This window comes from Oncorhynchus mykiss, chromosome 8 (genome assembly GCF_057628025.1).
Source record: "Oncorhynchus mykiss isolate SJ-2025 chromosome 8, ASM5762802v1, whole genome shotgun sequence".
Lineage (NCBI taxonomy): Eukaryota > Metazoa > Chordata > Actinopteri > Salmoniformes > Salmonidae > Oncorhynchus > Oncorhynchus mykiss.
In genome coordinates, this window is record NC_143029.1 from 57,296,330 (window position 1) to 57,317,825 (window position 21,496).

The window sequence follows — 21,496 nt, forward strand, 5'->3', positions numbered from 1 at the left end:
TGGTCGGTGTAGCCTATCCTTCTCCTTTAACTTTGAATTATATTGATTAAATACTGTAACGTTATCGCCTAACTTTTTCCACACACGGTTGGCTCTATGACTGTAGCCTAGTGCCGCTTTGATGACTTATAATTGGCCAACAACAACAAGCTACACACTCTCGTGAAAAGCAAAGAACAGCAGCATAAATTATACACACTGTCTCTCTCTACTGCAGCAGTCGGGTTGAATTTTTTTTTTTTACACATAACGAGACCCGTGACAATCATATCAGATCCGACAAAGACCCGTGACATTATTTACAATTCTGGATCCGGACCTGCTCGGGTCTGCTGTGTACACACACAGTCTCTGTCCCTGTTATGTGCGTCTTAAGGGATTTTGCCTAGAAAAGGAGGGAGTTCTATCCTGTCGGGTGGGCTCTCAAACCCCCTAGTGGGGCCTTGGGTTGCTTTTTCGTTAAAGTCTCTTGCAGACTTTTCTCTGTTGAAATGACAGAAGATGCAGCCAAGCAGACATCATTAACTTGCATGGTCTAAGTATGTGAGGAGACAGAAAGGACATAGCGAGTCCTTTCAGTCCAAGTCCAAGCATCACATTCATTGGTAAAACACCTCAGTATTACATGGGAAGACACAGTAACTTTGCTAATGGTTACTAATGGGAATATAGAGTAAACTACTGATATACTGTGTATGTAGTGGCCCGAGACTACTTGAACTCTATGCGGAGTTGGCACTTTTTCGGCACTCCATTTTCCATCTCATATAATGTCGTATCGTATCTCGTATAATATGGCATAATGTACTGTAACCAAGGCAGAGTACCTCTCTAGTATCATACTAAACTGCACCATTTGACTGTTATCATGTTACCTACACTACATTGTAGTTTGACTCTTTAATTGTTCAATTATCACGTGAGAAATGTCAACTCCCTTACATTTAGACATGTCAACTCCGTTACATCTGTAATCATACCAATCTAAATGTGTGTTTTTATATAACTATTTTGACCAATCAGCAGCACCGTCATTATAACAGGCATGACACATGTAACTTACAGCTGTTTATGTATTTACATAAACAGCCTTGGACATGTGACAGTGACATAAGGCGATTGATTACAAATGCATGTGGTAATAGGCGTTCGAATCACCATTTCATACATGTTCACCGTCATTCCATGGATCTTTATTGAGTCCGTTTTCTAAGTATGGTGTAACATCAGTCGCAATGCATAAAGTCATTAGCTACATTTCGAATGGGCTCTTGCTGTACAGAAACCGTGGTCTGCTGAGCTCTCTCTCTCTGCATAGGAGGCTTACATTTCCATCCTGGTGTCTGTTTCATGTACTGATTAACAGAGGAGGGGGGTGATGAGGGGGAGTAGTGGTGGGGGGGCTGTCATATGCCATGTGGCCAGGGGGTAGCAGAGGACGGGCCCGCCGTCTGTGGATTTCGGAGAGGGAGTGTGTACGTGTGTGTGTTATGTACCTGTGTGTGTGTGTGCTTGCGTAAGTGTGTGTGAGTGTGCGTTATGTAGATGCCTTTGTGTGTTGCGTAGAGGGCGGGGGGGTCTGATGGTGGACTGTGCCAGTTGTTGCAGGATTAAAGAGGATTATCTTGGGATGGGTCCTGGAGGACACAGTGTATTGATGCTGATCTATAGAGCTACTGAACAGAACTGTATGTTTCTCCAAGGCTTCACGCGTCTGTTGGGGCTACTGTGCCGTCAATGATCTTTTTCTCTAAGAAACCGGCTGCTATGTCTGACCCCAATTGAACTCGCACAACAAAAACAAGCTGATAAACATCTCTATATTGAGACGTTATGTTGTAATACAAGAAGTTACTGTATGACATAGTAATATAGTGACTATCATCTATATGGTATACTGGCTAGTCTATTGAATTCCCCAATCATCCTACAAGAGGCTACAACATTATGAAGTTTACATAAAGAGTGAAGCCAACCTCGAGCCCCTCTCGATCTGTGGAGCTGCACTATACTGAAGCACTAGGATTGGCCCAGACTGGGGCAGAAAAAAATGACAATTAGATAAGGGAACTGATTCAGAATCACAAGCCTGCCAGTGTAGAGAACAGTCGCCACAGAGCATAGTGCCTGGCCCTGACTCTATTTCTGTCCAGACTATTTCTGAGTTCCCCATTCAGAAAGAAAGAAAGAAAGAAAGAAAGGAAGAAAAAGAGAGAGCAAAGGAGAGAGAGGGGCAACAAATGACAATAAAATGAAAAAATGAAGAACAGAATGGTGTATGTAGGATTGAGGATGATGGTTATAGCATCCAAACACAATGAGTCAGGTGGAGGAGTGTAGCCCACAGCAGCAAGCGCATTGGAAACCATAGAGCATGGTAGGAACCAGGTAATGATGACAAGACAGACAGAGACCTGAGGCTGTTCCTATAGGATGGATCTAGGTCAGACAGAAAGCAGAGGGTCCTGGGTAATTAAACTAGATACTAACACACATAAGACATAGTTGGGCGGACGGAGGGAATGAAACACAGACACACACAACTACAGCGTTCTCACACGCACATGCAGCCACATGCACAAACACACACAGATTCGACAAGTACCAAGCTACATACTGATAGCTGATAAGAAACAGGTGTGTTGTTGAATGCCAAGCAAGAGAGGGGAGAAAGAGAGCGAGAGAGAGAAGGACTGAAGGTGCCACCTGATCTCCCCACTCTCTTCCCTCTCTTTATCTCCTAACCCCTTTCCAAACACAGCAGCACAGAGGGCCTCTCAGCGCCCAGGACCCAAAACACCATGGGTCTTGTACTACCCATTAAGGGACATCATCAAATAATTGTCAATGAAACATTAGCCCCATGTTGGACCGTTGGATCCCTCTGTGTCTGTGGAGAGATGGAGGGAGGAAGAGGGAGAAACAAAGAGAGAGAGAGAGGTATTGAGAAGGGAGAGCTACGGCTCCTCTCCCGGCAGGTCTTAGTTCCCTGGAGGAGAGGCAGAAGTGGATACTACATTTTTTGAGCACCGCTCAAATAGCACTGAAGGAATCAACATCAGTTCATGTGGCTTCACCCCAGACAGACAGCCTAACTTGGTCTACTGAAGATGTTTTTAAGTCTCTCTCTTCTATATCCGTCTGTCCATCTGTCCATCTATATGTTTGCTCATCTGCTGTCTGTCTGGCTCTCTCTGTCTGTCACCAGTCCGTCCGTCTTGTCTGTCTGTGAAGCCCCATATGAACTGAGGCTGATTTATTCAGTGATATAAGGAAGTCTCAACACTGAAATCACGCTGCCATCCCAGTTCTATATAGTTTTGGGGCAATTAAGGGGGCGTAAGTAGGAAGGATGTGTGCTAGTGTTATATATTTATAAATAGTGAACAAAGTATAACTGGGGGATTTCCGAGGAATCTGAACGACTTATTCATATCCTCTTCTTACTATGCTGCTGCTGAGTATAATTCAGTGACATCTGTTTCAAAACCTGCGTCTAACTGTTTTACCACAACATCATTTCCCTGTGATTTTCAAAATGACACATATGTAACAACCTTTTTATCAGGGATGGGAAACTTGTAGGCCTGCGGACAAAAACAAAATGATATATACAGTACCAGTCAAAAGTTTGGACACACCTACTCGTTACATTGTAGGATAATAGTAAGGATATCAAAACTATGAAATAACACATACTGTATGGAATCATGTAGTAACCAAAAATATATTTTACATTTTAGATTCTTCAAAGTTGCCAACCTTTGCCTTGATGACAGCTTTGCACACTCTTGGCATTCTCTCAACAAGTTTCATGAGGAATGCTTTTCCAACAGTCTTGAAGGAGTTCCCACATATGCTGAGCATTTCAGCAATTCGACCATAGAGGTCTGATTCACACAGTCTCCTCTGAACAGTTGATGTTGAGATGTGTCTGTGACTTGAACTCTGTGAAGCATTTATTTGGGCTGCAATCTAAGGTGCAGTTAACTCTAATGAACTTATCCTCTGCAGCAGAGGTAACTCTGGGTCTTCTTTTCCTGTGGCGGTCCTCATGAGAGCCAGTTTCTTCATAGCACTTGATGGTTTTTGCAACTGCAAGTTCTTGACATTTTCCGGATTGACTGACCTTCATGTCTTACAGTCATGATGAACTGTCATTTCTCTTTTCTTATTTGAGCTGTTCTTGCCATAATATGGACTTTGTATTTTACCAAATATGGCTATTTTCTGTATACCACCCCTACCTTGTCACAACAGAACTAATTGGCAAAAACGCATTAAGAAGGAAAGAAATTCCACAAATTCACTTTTAACAAGGCACACCTGTTAATTGAAATGCATTCCAGGTGACTACATCATGAAGCTGGTTGAGAGAATGCCAAGAGAGTGCAAAGCTGTCATCAAGGCAAAGGGTGGCTACGTTGAAGAATCTCAAATATATTTTTAGCACTTTTTTTGTTAACTACATGATTCCATGTGTTATTTCATAGTTTTTATGTCTTTCTACAATGTAGAAAATAGTAAAAAAAATAAAGAAAACCGTGGTCTCAACTTACCGTTGAGAGTTAGAATAATATAATATACAAGGTGCAATTTTGAGATTTGGTTGTGTATCAGCAGTCACTCAATTAGCCCATGTCGGCATTTTTTTTTTTTTAGATTGGTAAATTAGTCTAGCAGCCAGCTATCTAAACTTGTAGTGAGCAAGTTTGAATTACCGATCTAGGTGGGGCCCATTGATCATCAGTTATCGTATAAAAAACAGCAAACATTTGCCTCCACCTTATGGCAAATTGTGTAGAATTGTAGGAAATTAGCTGTAAACCTGCACATTCTTCTATCCGTCCAATGGCAAAATTAGTAGAATTGCATGAAATAAGTTATAAAATTGCAAAATTCTCTTCACTGTCACGAGGGGGGCCGCTAAAATGTTTTGCTCGCAAGGTGGAGGGCGTATATGGATGTGGGTACACAGACCCAGGAGCCACTGCGGCCCCTCATGATGAGTTCCACTTTTGTTGTGGCCCGCACCCCCATTAAAGTTGCCCATCCGTGCTTTTTTTTTAAACAAACCTGGTCAGCACTGAGAAGGATGTCAATGGTGTAATAAATAACTCATGAAGGGAGATTTTAATCACTGGCCACTTTAATAAATGGAACACTAGTCATTTTAATAGTGTGTATATATTTTGCATTAGTCATCTCATATGTATATACTGTATTCTATTCTAGTGTATCTTAGTCTATGCCGCTCTGACTTTGCTCGTTCATATAGTTACTGTATATATTCTTAATTCTGTTCCTTTACTTAGATGTGTGTGCGTTGTGTGTATTGTTGTGAAATTGTTAGATATTACTGCACTGTTGGAGCTAGAAACACAAGCATTTCGCTACACCCGCAATAACATCTACTACACACATGTATGTGACCAATACATTTTGATTTGATTTGAGAGGATATGTCTATTACAAATTCTACTACTCAGGTTCAGAGTTGCGGATTTACCTGATAGTTCTAGTTCTGCTGTTACAACCCCAACAGTATTGTCATATTTTGGCCGAAAGAAAATAAGAGTTGCTGTTAATAGTGAAGTTATCCTCAGATAGCCTGGCATAAGAAAACATGATAGTTGACATGCAGCTTAAATACACCTTCAAGTCGTTTGAAATGCATGAATGGTGCTATTAAATGCATATTTTCAGTAATCGTATAGCCTCAAACCATTCTCTTGCATTCTCTGAGCGGCTCAGTCAGTGGACGAGAGTATTAGTAGCCTTGTGTTGTTAAAAGGGCTGATCCCAAGTCAGCCTTCCTAATCACCATTGGCAGTAAAAACCCTAATGACTTGGCCACATGAATTCTCATTCTCTTTGACTGCTTGCTGCAAGAAGAGATCAGTACACTCACAGTCGTGAATAGAGCCAACATGGCTGCTTCCTACTCAACTAAGATGTTTTCTTCCATTGTATTGGGGGGTAGCAGGTAGGGCTCCCGAGTGGTGCAGCGGTCTAAGGCACTGCATCTCAGTGCTAGAGGTGTCACTACAGACCCTGGTTCAATCCTGGGCTGTATCACAACCGGCTGTGATTGGGAGTCCCATAGCGCAATTGGCCCAGCATCGGCCGGGTTAGGGTATGTCGTGGTAGGCCATCATTGTAAAATAATAATTTGTTGTTAACTTCCTTGTTTAGTTAAATAAAGGTTAAATAAAAAATAAAAAGGTAGCCTAGCAGTTAAAGCGTTGGCCCAGCAACCGAAAGGCCAGAAGGTGATAAAAAACCTGTCGATGTGCCCTTGAGCAAGGCACCTAACAAATTGCTCCAGGTTCGCCGTTGATAATGCCTAAGCCTGGCCGTGACCCCTCTCTCTGAGGGTGTCTCAGGGAGAGTTGAGGATACGCAAAAAAAACACATTTCCAATTCAGACGTGTTAAATACACACTTGTACATGTGTGAAAGAGGACAAAGATAAGCACCCACAAAATGATGATTATATGTGCTCCTAGTTGTCTAATCAATTAAATCGATCAATATACGTTTTGGTTTTTATTAGTAAAGTCGTTTTCTAAGTTAACTTTCAATGTCCCACAGGAGCTGCTGATTGTCTTTCACGTTTTCATTTTGGTTGGACTATCCAGGTAGACCCAGTGGACCTTTTCCTCTTCACGGATACACACATCCCACTGAGCACAGACATCCTTTCAACGTTTTGATTGTCATTTTATTGAGTTGTCAACTAGTGGAAATTCAACGTGAAATCAACAAGACTTTGAACCATGTCATTGGATTTATTGTAGGTTCAAAGTTGGGTGGGAAAAAAATGACAAAACCCAGAAGTTACTTGACATTGATGACTTTTTGCAAATCCAATCAGCTTCCCACATCTATCCAACATCATCACATTGATTTATTTTGTTGAAAGGACGTGGAAACAACATTGATTCAACCAGTTTGTGCCCAGTGGGAGAAGAGCAGGAGTCTGACCAATGCAAAGTTCAAATAAAGCAAAGTCCACTGTTGCAGAGGAGACAAAACCGGGATGAACCCATAAAGACAAACTTGCCTAACACTGATTTGTTCACATGAGAGAGAGAGAGAGAGAGAGAGAGAGACTCTGCATGCAGAATTCTGCAAAAATATTGTCAGTGTACAACGTAAAACACCAAATAATGCATGCAGAGCAGAACTAGGCTGATACCCTCTAATTATCAAAATCCAGAAGAGCCGTTAAATTCTACAACCACCTAAAAGGAAGTGATTCCCAAACCTTTAATAACAAAGCCGTCACCTACAGAGAGATGAACCTGGAGAAGAGTCCCCTAAGAAAGCTGGTCCTCGGGCTATACTCACAAACAAACAGGCCCCACAGAGCCCCAACACAGCAACACAATTAGACCCAACCAAATCTTGAGAAAACAAAAAAGACACATTGGAAAGAATTAACAAAACAATCTGAGCAAACTAGAATGCTATTTGGCCCTAAACAGAGAGTACACAGTGGCAGAATACCTGACCACTGTGACTGACCCAGGAAAGCTTTGACTATATACAGACTCAGTGAGCATAGCCTTGCTATTGAGAAAGGTTGCCGTAGGCAGACCTGGCTCTCAAGAGAAGACAGGCTATGTGCACACTACCCACAAAATTAGGTGGAAACTGAGCTACACTTCCTAACCTCCTGCCAAATGTATGACCAGATTAGAGACACATATTTCCCTCAGATTACACAGACCCACAAAGAATTAGAAAACAAATCCAATTTTGATAAACTCCCATTACTGTAGGGTGAAATACCACAGTGGGCAATCACGGCAGCAAGATTTGTGACCTGTTGCCACAAGAAAAGGGCAACCAGTGAAGAACATACACTACACCATTGTAAATTCCCATTTCCCTTTTGTACTTTTACTATTTTCATATTGTTACAACACAGTATTTAGACATAATATAAATTTTGAAATGTCTCTATTATTTTGGAACTTGTGAGTGTAATATTTACTGTTTATTGTTTATTTCACTTTTGTTTATCCATTTCACTTGCTTTGGCAATGTAAACATATGTTTCCCATGTCAATAAAGCCCCTTGAATTGAGAGAGAGAGAGAGCGAGAGAGAGAGAGAGAACCAGTGAAGTAAAAGGAGGCCTTCTGTAGCAATATGAGCATGTGATTGCACATACATAAAATGCATGAGGAAATAATGTATTGGGAGACTTTCAGAATAATTCATGCATACTATAATAGAAGGCTGTCGTTTAATGTATGCATGTATTCATGTTTGTTCTGATAATTATCCCCAAATGTAAATGGCTACACTCTTCGTGGTTTTATTTGAATGTGTGGTTTTCCTTGAATGAATTATTGATTGCCAATAGGTGGTGTTATAGTAGTGTAACCATGACCTGTACTTTCAGAACTCTAAAATCGAAATATGCATAAGGCAACGATATAAAGTCGGCTGTATCATGCGAGGACATGCAATAGGATAGAATATTGAATAGAAAATGATACGTATTTACAATAGAAAGACAGACGAGGTCTTTAGGACCACATGGCTTCTTATTTCATTGCTTGTGGTGTGGGCACTTCGTGGTTATTTGATAGAAGGTATTATGATGATTCAATCAGAACAATGTCAGCCAATTAAGTGTGGTCAACTAAAGAGAAGTGTGCAGTGAAAAAAGTCAGACTCTCTCACGGTGGTCTTGTTTTAACTTTCCTCTAGAACAGCGACGAGGTGGGTGAATGTATCATTCTGTCGCATGGATAAGCACTTCTTTGCCAAGCCAGACCCATAAATAAGACCCATCAAACAGTTTAACAAGAAGCGCGTTAAAATAGCCATAAATTACATAAGCGCAATGAAAGTGCCAAACCCTGACCAAGACTAAGATAAGTTATCACCTGACTTGTTGTGCATTGGCACTGCCTTCTTGTCAATAGACCTATACATTAGGCGCGGGACGAGTGTTAACTACATAGATAAATAACATTGCCACGCATGATTTATTGCCAGCGGGTGTAAAGTCCACTGTGCAAAAATAATTCCGTTTATCAAACGACACGCGATTGCCCAAACAACCCAGATAACTAACTGCAAGTGCAGCCTATGCGGGATTTAGCCTACCGCTCGTGTCCGAAGACTTTAAAGAGTGAGGAAAAGCGTACTTACTTAGATGTAGACACGATTCATTATTATCCATAACTGTATGGGAGTTATTATTTTCGTCCGTTTTTTCTCTCAACGATGGATGTTCTTGTTTAGCCGTCAGAGCAGCATCTCTGTGAACGCCGTTCCCGGCTTGAATTATTCTCTTCTCAGTTGCCTGGTTGGACTACCACACAGAGGGGCCAAGTGGAGTGGGTGGCTGAAAAAATGGGATTCTCCAAAATGATAACGTTATTTGCTTAATCTGCCGACACAGATACACCATGCAAAGCCATCGCCCACCAAATACAGCGACAGATGTTGATAGTTCGCGCAGCCTGTCAATGCATTTTATTATGAGAGAGGATAAAAGCTCAAATTGAAGATTTATAAATCCAACTGTTTAAACGAGTGCAAATCCTGTATGACATTTTAATTGCAGATATGGGTTAAAACATCTTTAAAAAATGTACTGTTTGTCTTATCACCAATATTAAGAAAATTACATGGCAATAGTTTGTGCTTTAAAATAATGGCATTGCGTTAGAATTGAATGAGAATCCCATTGATTCAATGTGAGATCCATGTTTTATCAAATGTGGTTTCTCTTTAAACCTATTTGGTTACTTGTAGTCTAGGCCTACATTTAAAAATAGGCTTTCCACTTAAAATCTGCTGTTAGGCTACATTTTGGCATTCCAAATGAGGACGATATGTATTCAAATGTTTCTTCTTGCACAGCTAAATATTTAAATCAGAGAATGTCAATATGTAGGTTAATATGCTAATATGTCATTGAGGAATTAAAGTGAACATTCTTCAAATTCCAAAGGGATGTGGCTATAGTAATACTACGTTTGACCACTGATGGAAGGTCTGAAGACCCCCTTGGACCCCCCCACCCAAGATCTTTCGAAAGAGTGAGGAGGGGTCATTTAAGGGTGTGGTGCTCCCACTGCCCTGGGAGGTTATTAAGAAGTCACCAACATTCACAATCTTGAACTCTCGTGGGGGTGACAGGGACACTCCGCAAGCACCGTGGCTGGCCACTCCGTCAGTCGCCGCTCTGCTCCCTGGCTGGGAAAGCCTCCCCCAGCTCCCCCTTCTTGGAAACCGACCCATAAAAGAACACAGGAGGATGCTAACAAAGATGAATAGCTTTTCTTCCAACTCATTCCACACTAATCAGGCGTCTTTTCATTTGTGTCCCCCCCCCCCCGTTAGATCATGTAAATTCATGAAAGTCGAAGAAGGGGACTAAAAATACTATTTATCAACCTTGCTTTTATCCCACTAATGGAGCCACATGGTCTAGGACATTGTCCCCTGTTACTCAGTGTCATTGCACAGCACGGTTTTAAGTGGCAGAAGACTATTCTATTTTGAATCACGTTTACCATCAGATAAACTATAGGATTATTTATGGTTCAAAATCGAAACAGGAGGGGACATTGTGAATAACAATCAATAAACAAAGTTGGTTGTTGTGGGTGTACTGTATGTGTCTGCGTGCATGTGCGCACGTGTGTGTGTTTCCCGAATCATGAAAAATAACACATAGGCCTGACTGTGTGCATTTCAATCTCAGAAATAAAAAACCTCAACATAATCAAATAATGTGACTTAAATCATTGCAGAAGTGGTTTAAACAGGAGCAAGCATTGATGCTTGTCCACAACAATAGGCTGTGTGAAAGCCATTGAAAAGCACGGACGCAACAGACCCCACCCTCAACACCATATAGCATCACCTAAGATGAAGCATTAACCCAACAGAGAGCTGAGAAGGACAAGTGACCACCACAGCCCTCCCTTTCCCTCATATAGCCCAGTGAAGCAAGCTCACTCGATAGTGTCCTCATTGGGTAAAGTGCACATTGAATAGTTGTAGCAGGAGAGGATGATTGTACATGATGATTCAAAAAAATTGATTCCATTACTGCATTTTGCATCTGCCCACGATATGTGCAGAATAACTTTATTTCCTCTATTGTCAGTGTTACAAAGGTATCGGTCTGGTCTGTTACACAACATGAGCATTATAACCACCACAGTTAACTAGTGGAGGGAGGGGGATTTAAATAAATATGAGGTTATGAGATAGGGATGTGCGTTTGTGTGTGTGTGTTTGTATCTTCATAAATATGGATTTGAGTGTGTGATTGAGTGTGTGTGTGTGTGTTTGAATGTGGATATGACTGTATGTGCATGTGTGTGTTCGACTGTCTGTGTGTGAATGTGTCTTAAAGCGTGACCTGTGCATCTGCGTGTGTGTGTTTGTCTGTGTGTTTGTCTGTGTGAACGGTCGGTTTGGTTGGCTGGGTCTTCTCCATCTGCCGTGAACTCATTATCGGAGTCTCATCATGCCTCTATGAGCTCCCTCCCCCTCTTCCATCATCAACCCCCCACACTGCTGCTGAGTGGATCCCTGCCGCACAGCACACATGGACTGGGAACAGACAGCACAGGCGTGTAGAACATCATCAATCTCATACATCATCAATCTCCGGGCACAAAAGATGAAACGTGCAACCCAACTTTCCATTGTGAGCCCTTTCTTTGGCATCAGCTAAGTTTCCATGCGTCCAGTCGAGTTAAATAGACACAAACAAAAAACAACCCATGTCAGTGACATTTTCAGGATAGGAGGGTGTATCATGAGATCTATAGCTAGACAGTACAGTGTTTTGAATATGTTGCTATAAGCTTGATGAGGCTAACGGACAGTTGGGGATTCCATTTCAGGTTTGGTTTCTCATCAGCGTTTGAAAAGATGGCCGTCATTTATCAAGGAACTCTTTGTCCTTCTTTGACGGGACCTTTGCTCTCCTCTGAAGTCTTGTAAAAGGGGCCACTTCTTCATTAATTTGCTGTATCTGCCCCTCTGTGTTTGGCCAAATCAATAAAAACTTCAAGAAATACAGAAATACTACCCTTCAGGGATTGGTGAGTCAACATATTGAATCAACATGGCCAGATGAAGACACTTTGGTATTTCAAGGTGAAAGTGGACATTCAAGTCTGTGGAAATTCAAAGTCGCAACCAGCTTGTGTCATTCTAAGATCTTGACTTGATTAAGATGAGCAAGAATTGTACTTACTTATCTCTAATATTGTATTTTTGTTAGGCACCAAACTGTTTTTTAACAAACAGACAAAAAAGGAGACCTTGCAGTTACTTTGAGACACCGTCTTAACGTTAGTTTTACTGGAGAAAGCCCTGGGCTGACCAACAGGAAAGACAGCTAGAGTAGCATTACCTCATGACTGGTGTCTCGTTTCAGCGCTCCAATGACGCACAGGAAGTCCGTCATAAATCTTATTCAACAGATCTGTCAGCCGGGCTCATGGGACCTGACCCATGACACGCTGATCAACACATGAGCGTCCACCATGGGCCCAACGCTCAACCCTGAGGAACCCCAACAAAGCTGGAATTGTTTTCCAGTCCCCAGGTCATCCAACAACGTATCCAAATGGATTGTAAACTAGAGCCGGGCATCAAAATGTTAGTCCAATTCATCACATTAGAAAACCAGAGGACTTTCTGAGGTAAAAATTTCAGGGAGAGTGGACATCATTAGCAATCAGCTAATCCAAATGGGAACTTATGGAGGTTGTGGGGCCTATTGGTTTATAGGCTCCTTGCATCCAAATGAGCATTGCTTCAACAACAAAAACCTTGAGCAATAACTCAGAGGCAGCGAGACAAAAGGGGAATATTGTGAAAGCCAGCTGAGCAGTTAACCAGATGGATAGCATGCTCTGGTCATTTAATCAGCAGAACAACCGTTGGAGAGATCCCATGCAGTTAAGTAGGGGAACGACCGAGAGGACAAAATGTGTCCGCCCGGTCCATGTTCAGGCTTCCATAGTCTCTTTCAACAGCTGCTGTGACTTACGAAGTGAGCCTATGAGTCTGGTACATGAGGCCAACAACAGCCTGTCCCAATTCGCTTCCTTTTTCTTACCCATTGGCCTACCAACCCCTCAATGTTCCCTGGTCCGAAGGGTCTGATATAGGCAGTGTATTGGCGAAACTTCCACCATATAGCTTCCACCTTTACATATCTGCAAACATTCAAGGGTTAGGACTAAGAGGAAGGACTAGGGTGGCTCACGAAAACTCCTACAGTTCCAGCAAACAGACCAAACAAAGAGTACCTCTGGGAACAATCGGGAGACAAACAACAGGAAATCACCTGGCCCTTCCCTTGAGAACTCCACCTGAAGCACAGCACAGTGGCCAAACAGTGGGCTAAAATAGTCATCTTCAAGAGGACATTTGACAGGAAACAACAGAGCAAAATCAATAGGGCCTGAAGAATGCCAGAAAAGGGAACCGGGGGGCACACCATCAACTAACAGAGGAAGAGAGTACCCGCCCGCTGCCAAATTGGAGGAACACTCAAGCCTCTTCCTTTATAAACAAGATAGTGGCCAGAATAATTATTTTCAAAAGTACAATGCCAATGAAAACCTGTGACAACAATAGGTCAGAATGTAGCAGTGGATAATAAAAGGAGAGCAAGGGATATCCTGGCATTTTGGAGGAAAAAGCAAATAAGTGCCAATGTACCTTAAATACTGTATACTTAAATACTGTATATCACAATTAATTAGGGTCAGGGTTATTCCTGACCATGCTCAATCTACACATAATGGTATAGCAGTTACAGAAGAAGATTGAAACATTTACCACAATAGTCGTTTGTAGCCTCCTTTTCATTTCAATGGAATTTCATATTCACATGCCATCTCAAATATTTTGGCATCTACAAGAGCAACACTCTAGGAACCTACACTATGTCTGTGCCATATATTTTCTGTGATGATATATAGTAAGGAGACCATGAGTAACGAGGTACTTTTCATGTATGTAGGACTTTGCTATTCAAGAGTGGTCGTCAGCCCACATGCAGCGTTCTTTAAAAAGTGTTATGTCTCAGTCTTTTCCTATAACATTGAACCATGAAAACCTTCTTTATTTCCACCCCCTCCAACGACCAACCCACTGGACACAGATGTCAATTCAACGTCTATTCCACGTTGGTTCAACGTAATGTCATTGAAATGACGTGGAAACAATGTCAATTCAACCAGTGGGTGCCCAGTGGGAAGACCATTCATCTCCAGAAGGCCTCTGAAACATGAGTGGCTCCTATGGCGACTCCTCCAAGTCCTAATCCATTTTCTACAGGTGTTAGCTCAAAGGGAACACGGTCTGTCTCCACATTGTATTAACCTGTTAATCCCCAGGTTCTAGAGGGTTAACATAGGTAATTACAGTAAATCAGACCAGACCACGCAAGGATGCGTTGATGTGGTCCAGTCCTAACTGACCTAAGATTAACCACAATCACTATTTGAAATGATGGTTAATGTCTCCCAAACAAAAGATATACACCAATTAGACACCAATGAACTGAAAATGTCACAATAATCCCATCCCATTGCATCGTATATGCGTGCAAAGAATACCGGATCAGCGGTCTGGCTTAGTGCCACGGTTGTAAAAGAGGCGGCTGGATCAGGGATTCGCCGAGACCAACTCAGGTTAAGACGGAGCTGTCCTGAAGGAGCCAATCAGATTAGGGCCCGGAGACACCTGCTTCGCCGTGTCAAGGTATAGAGGGAGACAGAAGGGGATGAACAGAAGTGGAAAGCCGCCCAGCAGGGATTAGAAGAACCCACGGTGCAGGGGGGCCACGTTTGGTCTGGAATCGGCTGTGTCGACTTTTACACCCAAAGCCCAGCACAGCTGTGACCTGTTTATGTGCAATGTAAGAGTCAATGGAGTTGGTCACGCAAAAAAAGCACACCATGTTTTACTGGAAGTCTAGCTCCCTGCCAGTGCCGCCTGATTGATGACCGGTCAAAGATTTTAGCTAGGACAGATCTTATTTGCGTATCAGTGTACCATTCAGCTACTTTAACCCAATAGAAAATGTATGTCAAAAATACCATCTCCTTTAGAGGATGCTCTTGACCAAATGGCCATACATGGCAAAGATTTTTCATAAGTTAATGTTGGCCTACTCTGTATACAAATCCATATAACTATCCATTTACATGTATGTATATCACTCTGATTGTGTTCACATTATGTTGCAAGTCATTCATCCAGCTTATCAGTTTACTGACTACACCATCAAGTTTCACTGTTACTGCAGCTTGGTGTATGGATGAGTGTTTTGGTTCAAATGCATGTCAGATTTGTCAAACGTGTGATATCTATGATCTATGAGAGCCGCTCTGCAAGCCCGAGTCCACATCAAGGCTGCAGAGGCCCTTGGAGAGTGACTCACACTTGCTCAAATGCCATCGTGTCAGCTTTCACATCACATTTAAGAAGGTCCAACCTCAAGCAAAAGGGCAGTATCACTTCTAGCAAATAACACTCCATTTTTAGATACTTGTGGGAAAAAGGGAAGTGGGAAAGAAATATGAAAGTGCATCGTCATATTTTACTGTCAGAATCACAGCGTCTCCTGCGACCAAATCAAGATGAAATGTCCAAACTGGACACTGAAGGCCTACTTTTCAGCAAGGGCAATAAATTGAGGATAGCCTAACCCTGTCGTCACGCCCACTAGGAACAGCTTTCTGTACTATTTATAATGTATGTCAAGGGGCTTATTGGAGACGCTCGCTGAAATTGGAGAGCAGGCATGGACTGTCATCAAAAGATAAGATTTGATCAATAACAAACTGGCTGTTGTTGAGTTCAGAGTAAAGTATATAGAGTAAAGTATACAATAGCACATGCAGTCTACTTTGTAAACAAGTGACTATTTTATATCGACAGTTTGATGAATATCCTGCTGAATCATAATTTTCACAACAAACAACAAACACTTCAAATTGTTGATGCATGTGTTGTGAATCCATACCATCTATGTTGAGTGGACCAAATGGTTATAAATGAATATTCTCTTTGACAGTTATCAAGATATTCTGTAGAGCACCGCATCCATTTAATATGTATATTTGCTGCCACCTATTGAAACAAATTTTTAAAAACATCTTACATGGGGGGGGGGGGGGGGGGGGGTCAAATTTTAAGACTATGTACAATAAAAATATTTGCATTGAATTTTGAATTAAACATAATTTTTTTAGGCAAGTTCACATAAATTGCAAATCTCATATTTGCAGCATCTCCCAAGACCAAAATGTATTGTATTGTCATACCACCAAAACAGTAGCCTACATAAAATCCCTGCATTACGCGGAAAATAAAAAGGAACCTCCTGCAGCCCAAATTCCTCGTGTAACATAAAAATATTTGCAGCGTGAAATAGTTTCCAATCGTTCTGATTGTGACGTTATGTTGTAAAATTCCTCACCGCGTGAAAATGTTCCCAGTTCAATAATTGCACGCGCGTCTCTTTACGTGAATGGCTGAGCTCCTCCCGCTCTCCCTTTCCCTTGACATAGCTAGCATAATTAGGCAGGGTTGAGGTCCATTTGAATTGACCACACCCTACAGGAAGCAGCAAGGAAGTAGAATTGAATTCAAAGCCATTCAAACTAATTCAACTGAGACATGAAACATGAAAGTCTCATCCATTAGATAAATGTTTTATCAAAAGGATCTGCCACATATTAATGCAAAGAGAATACACAGACCATTTCTCAAATATTATTTTGATTCACTCTGCCATGTTGAACAGTATTTTTCATTGTGACAAGATGCTAGTTTGTTCCCTTTCATATGGCAGTGTTTGATCTAATGCATTATGGAAAATGTATTTTTTTCTGATATTTAAAAAAATATGAATTAATAGACAACAATATTTCCAGTCCACTATAATTATTTAGAATGTAAATTGTATAGTGTAGAATAAATAAGTCATTGGAATTTCTTTGAATTCTACTTCCTTTAATTATACTTCCTGCTTCCTATGGGTTGTGGGTGTGGCAAATTAAATTCAAATTCAAGAATTGAACTAGAGTTAAAGAGCAATTCACAACCAATGATGTACACAACCGCTGAAAGTTTGGGGTCACTTAGAAATGTTTTTGAAAGAAAAGCACATTTTTTTTTACCATTAAAATAACATTAAATTGATCATAATTACAGTGAAGACATTGTTAATGTTGTAAATGACTATTGTTGCTGAAAATGGCTGATTTTTAATGGAATATCTACATAGGTGTGCAGAGGCTCATTATCAGCAACCATCACTCATGCGTTCCAATGGCACATTGTGTTAGCTAATCCAAGTTTATAATTTTAAAAGGCTAATTAATCATTAGAAAACCATTTTGCAATTATGTTAGCATAGCTGAAAAGTGTTCTTCTGATTAAAGAAGCAATAAAACTGGCATTCATTAGACTAGGTGAGTATCTGGAGCGTCAGCATTTGTGGGTTCGATTACAGGCTCAAAATGGCCAGAAACAAAGAAATGTATTCTGAAACTTGTCAGTCTATTCTTGTTCTGAGAAATGAAGGCTATTCAATGCGAGAAATTGCCAAGAAATGGAAGAGCTCGTACAGAGCTGTGTAATACTTCCTTCACAGAACAGCAGAAACGGTCTCTAACCAGAAGAGAAAGACGAGTGAGTGGCCCCGGTGCACAACTGAGCAAGAGAACTGGTGTTTTGCGGGTAGTATTTAATCAAGCTGCAATCTGAGGACTTGTCAGGCATCTGTTTCTCAAACTAGACACTCTAATGTACTTCTCCTCTTGCTCAGTTGTGCACTGGGTCAATACACTCCTGATAAACTTGGATTAGCTAACACAACGTGCCATTGGAACACAGGAGTGATGGTTGCTGATAATGGGTCTCTGCACGCCTATGTAGATATTCCACAAAAAAAATGGTTGTTTCATTTACAACATTAACTATGTCTACACCGTATTTCTGATCAATGAGATGTGCTTTTCTTTCAAAAACAAGGACATTTCTAAGTGACCACAAACTTTTGAACGGTAGTGTATGTAGAGTTGAAGTCGGAAGTTTACATACACTTAGGTTGGAGTAATTAAAACTCATTTTTCAAACACTCCACAAATTTCTTGTTAACAAACCATAGTTTTGGCAAGTCGGTTAGGACATCTACTTTGTGCATGACACAAGTAATTTTTCCAACAATTGTTTACAGACAGATTATTTCACTTATAATTCACTGTATTACAATTCCAGTGGGTCAGAAGTTTAAATAGACTAAGTTGACTGTGCCTTTAAACAGCTTGGAAAATTCGAGAAAAGTATGCCATGACTTTAGAAGATTCTAATTGACATCATTTGAGGCAATTGGAGGTGTACCCGAAGATGTATTTCAAGGCCTACCTTCAAACTCAGTGCATTTTTGCTTGACATCATGGGAAAATCAAAAGAAATCAGCCAATACCTCAGAAAAAAATTATAGACCTCCACAAGTCTGGTTCCTCCTTGGCAGCAATTTCCAAACGCCTGAAGGTACCACGTTAATTTGTGCAAACAATAATACGCAAGTGTAAACACCATGGGACCACGCAGCCGTCATACCGCTCAGGAAGGAGACGCGTTCTGTCTCCTAGAGATGAATGTACTTTGGTGCAAAAAGTGCAAATAAATCCAAGAACAACAGCAAGGGACCTTGTGAAGATGCTGGAGGAAGCAGGTACAAAAGTATCTATATCCACAGTTAAACTAGTCCTATATCGACATAACCTGAAAGGCCGCTCAGCAAGGAAGCAGCCACTGCTCCAAAACCGCCATAACAAAAGCCAGACTACGGTTTGCAACTGCACATGGGGACAAAGATCGTACTTTTTGGAGAAATGTCCTCTGATCTGATGAAACACAAATAGAACTGTTTGGCCATAATGACCATTGTTATGTTTGGAGGAAAAACGGGGAGGCTTGCAAGCTGAAGAACATCATCCCAACCGTCAAGCACAGGGGTGGCAGCATCATGTTGTGGGGGTGCTTTGCTGCAGGAGGGACTGGTGCAATTCACACAATAGATGGCATCATGAGGTAGGAAAATTGTGAATATATTGAAGCAACATCTCAAGACATCAGTCAGGAAGTTAAAGCTTGGTCACAAATGGGTCTTCCAAATGGGCAATGACCCCAAGCATAATTCTAAAGTTGTGGCAAAATGGCTTAAGGACAACAAAGTCAAGATATTGGAGTGGCCATCACAAAGCCATGACCTCAATCCTATAGAAAATGTGTTGGCAGAACTGAAAAAGCGTGTGCGAGCAAGGAGGCCTACAAACCTGACTCAGTTACACCAGCTCTGTCAGGAGGAATGGGCCAAAATTCACCCAACTTATTGTGGGAAGCTTGTGGGAGGCTACCCGAAACATTTGACCCAAGTGAAACAATTTAAAGGCAATGCTACCAAATACTAATTGAGTATATGTAAACTTCTGACCCACTGGGAATGTGATGAAAGAAATAAAAGCTGAAATAAATAGTTCTCTCTACTATTATTCTGACATTTCACATTCTTAAAATTATGTGGTGATCCTAACTGACCTAAGACAGATCATTTTTACTAGGATTAAATGTCAGGAATTGTGAAAAACTGAGTTTAAATGTATTTAGCTAAGGTGGATGTTAACTTACGACTTCAACTGTACATTTCACATGTGTTCGAACACGTGACGTTAATGTGACAACATGTGAAGCAACGTGACCTGATCTCTTGTGAAATAAATGTGACAACATGGGGAGGCACTTGGGATTGGAACTCAAAACCTCTTGGTTGCAAGCTACCTGAAGTTCCTGCTGCACCACCAGGTCTGTTGACATAATGATAATAATCAGCTAGCTATATCATGACACTAGGCGAGACCCAAATGCAGACACAGGAGGCAGATGGTTGGAGTTTCAGATGTTTAATACATCTAAAGGGAATAGGCAAGAGAATGGTCGTGGACAGGCAAAAGGTCATAACCAGATCAGAGTCCAGGAGGTACAGAGTGGCAGGCAGGCAGAATAGTCAGGCAGGCTCGAGGTCAGGGCAGGCAGAATAGTCAGGCAGGCTTGAGGTCAGGGCAGGCAGAATAGTCAGGCAGGCTCGAGGTCAGGGCAGGCAGAATAGTCAGGCAGGTGGGTACAAAGTCCAGAACAGGCAAGGGTCAAAACCGGGTGGACTAGAAAAAGGAGAAAAGGCAAAGCAGGAAAACACACTGGTAGGCTTGGACATTCAAGACACACTGGTAGGCTTGGACATTCCAGACGAACTGGCACAGAGAGACAGGAAACACATGGATATATCCTTGATAACAAGCCAATGTTCGGCTAGAGGATGGAGTCTACATTGGCGTGGCATCCGACCTAAAAGATGCCCAGGATCTGACTAATGCTGGCATTACCTACATACTTACAGTGGACTCAGAGCAGCCCACTTCACCCGATGGGTCATTTAGGATGAAGCGTGTCCATGCCCTGGACAAGTCCTCCACAGACCTACTCAGCCACCTGGATGACTGCATCCTCTTCAGATGCGATGCTTGCAAGGCATCAAAAGCTGTCCTTGTGCATTGGTGTGCGAGCCCTATCAAATCTGGAGTCGCCTAATGCACATCATGATGATAGCCTCATGCATTTGACATGTAATTGAGTTTTTTTGTTTTAGCCATGTAGGGCAAAGTCAGAGTGCGGCGGTGGTGACTGCTTACTTGGTGAAATGTCACAAAATGAACTTTGGGGCTGCATACGCCAAACTCCAGCAACTTAAACCTGATGTAAAGTAAGCAAAGAAAGCTGTGCGTTTTGTTATGCCATTCAACAGTAGGGTCTGTTATGTCCGTGAAGATTTGGGACTGTTTATTATTATCAGTCCATTTTTGTCACATTGTTCAGTGTGAAATAAGAATGCATTTAATTTTTGTGCACTTATTATGCTTGAACATTTGGTATTATTATTTCGTATTCATGTATCTTAACACAATATAAAGCAGTCTTACTGACTTACTACATTTAGCAGATGAGTTAATTAAACAGAATTCAAACTGAATGATAGGTTTGTGGGGATGAAAACCTACAAATGGGACTCCTTGATGACTACCATTGAGAACCACTAACTCAGCGTTTACTTGTTATATGAAGTGTCTTCATAGTCTCCCTTGTTTTCTTTCAGCTCTTGTGCCCAAAGTGCACCTCAAAGTTGGGCTCATTGTACTGGTGTGGGGAGCAGTGTTCCTGTAGTCGATGGGTGACTCCTTTCTTCCTGATACATAAAAACAGAGTGGATGAAATTAAACACATTAGTATAGCCACCAGATCCGGCGCCAGGATAAAGTGACTAAGGGGCCAGTTGAAATCAGTGAGGGGAACAATTTTAGGGGGTACTTGCATTGGAATTATATTGAATTCTGCTTATATCAAGCTTTTACCAC

The 21,496-nt window shown here is 41.5% G+C and overlaps 2 protein-coding genes and 1 long non-coding RNA gene across 4 annotated transcripts in view; 2 read left to right on the forward strand and 1 right to left on the reverse strand.

Annotated features, from left to right (window-relative positions):
* rxrga (retinoid x receptor, gamma a) overlaps nucleotides 1-9,507 on the reverse strand; it is a 43,796-nt gene extending 34,289 nt beyond the window's left edge. Inside the window, exon 1 of one of the 2 annotated variants that reach the window (XM_021613029.3) lies at nucleotides 9,174-9,507. In XM_021613029.3, coding sequence (XP_021468704.3) covers nucleotides 9,174-9,204 — 31 coding nt within the window. In that variant the 5' untranslated portion in view covers nucleotides 9,205-9,507. The remainder of the gene's footprint in view (nucleotides 1-9,173) is intronic. The other variant, XM_021613030.3, reaches the window with a different exon arrangement.
* LOC149982034 (uncharacterized) overlaps nucleotides 1-21,496 on the forward strand; it is a 108,563-nt gene that overhangs the window by 13,290 nt on the left and 73,777 nt on the right. The window lies entirely within an intron of this gene.
* On the forward strand, nucleotides 20,526-21,402 carry LOC110530941 (dual specificity protein phosphatase 12-like). The gene is made up of 3 exons (XM_036986878.1): nucleotides 20,526-20,641; nucleotides 20,734-20,847; nucleotides 21,207-21,402. Exons 1-3 carry the CDS (start codon nucleotides 20,526-20,528, stop codon nucleotides 21,400-21,402), a joined length of 426 nt encoding a protein of 141 aa, XP_036842773.1.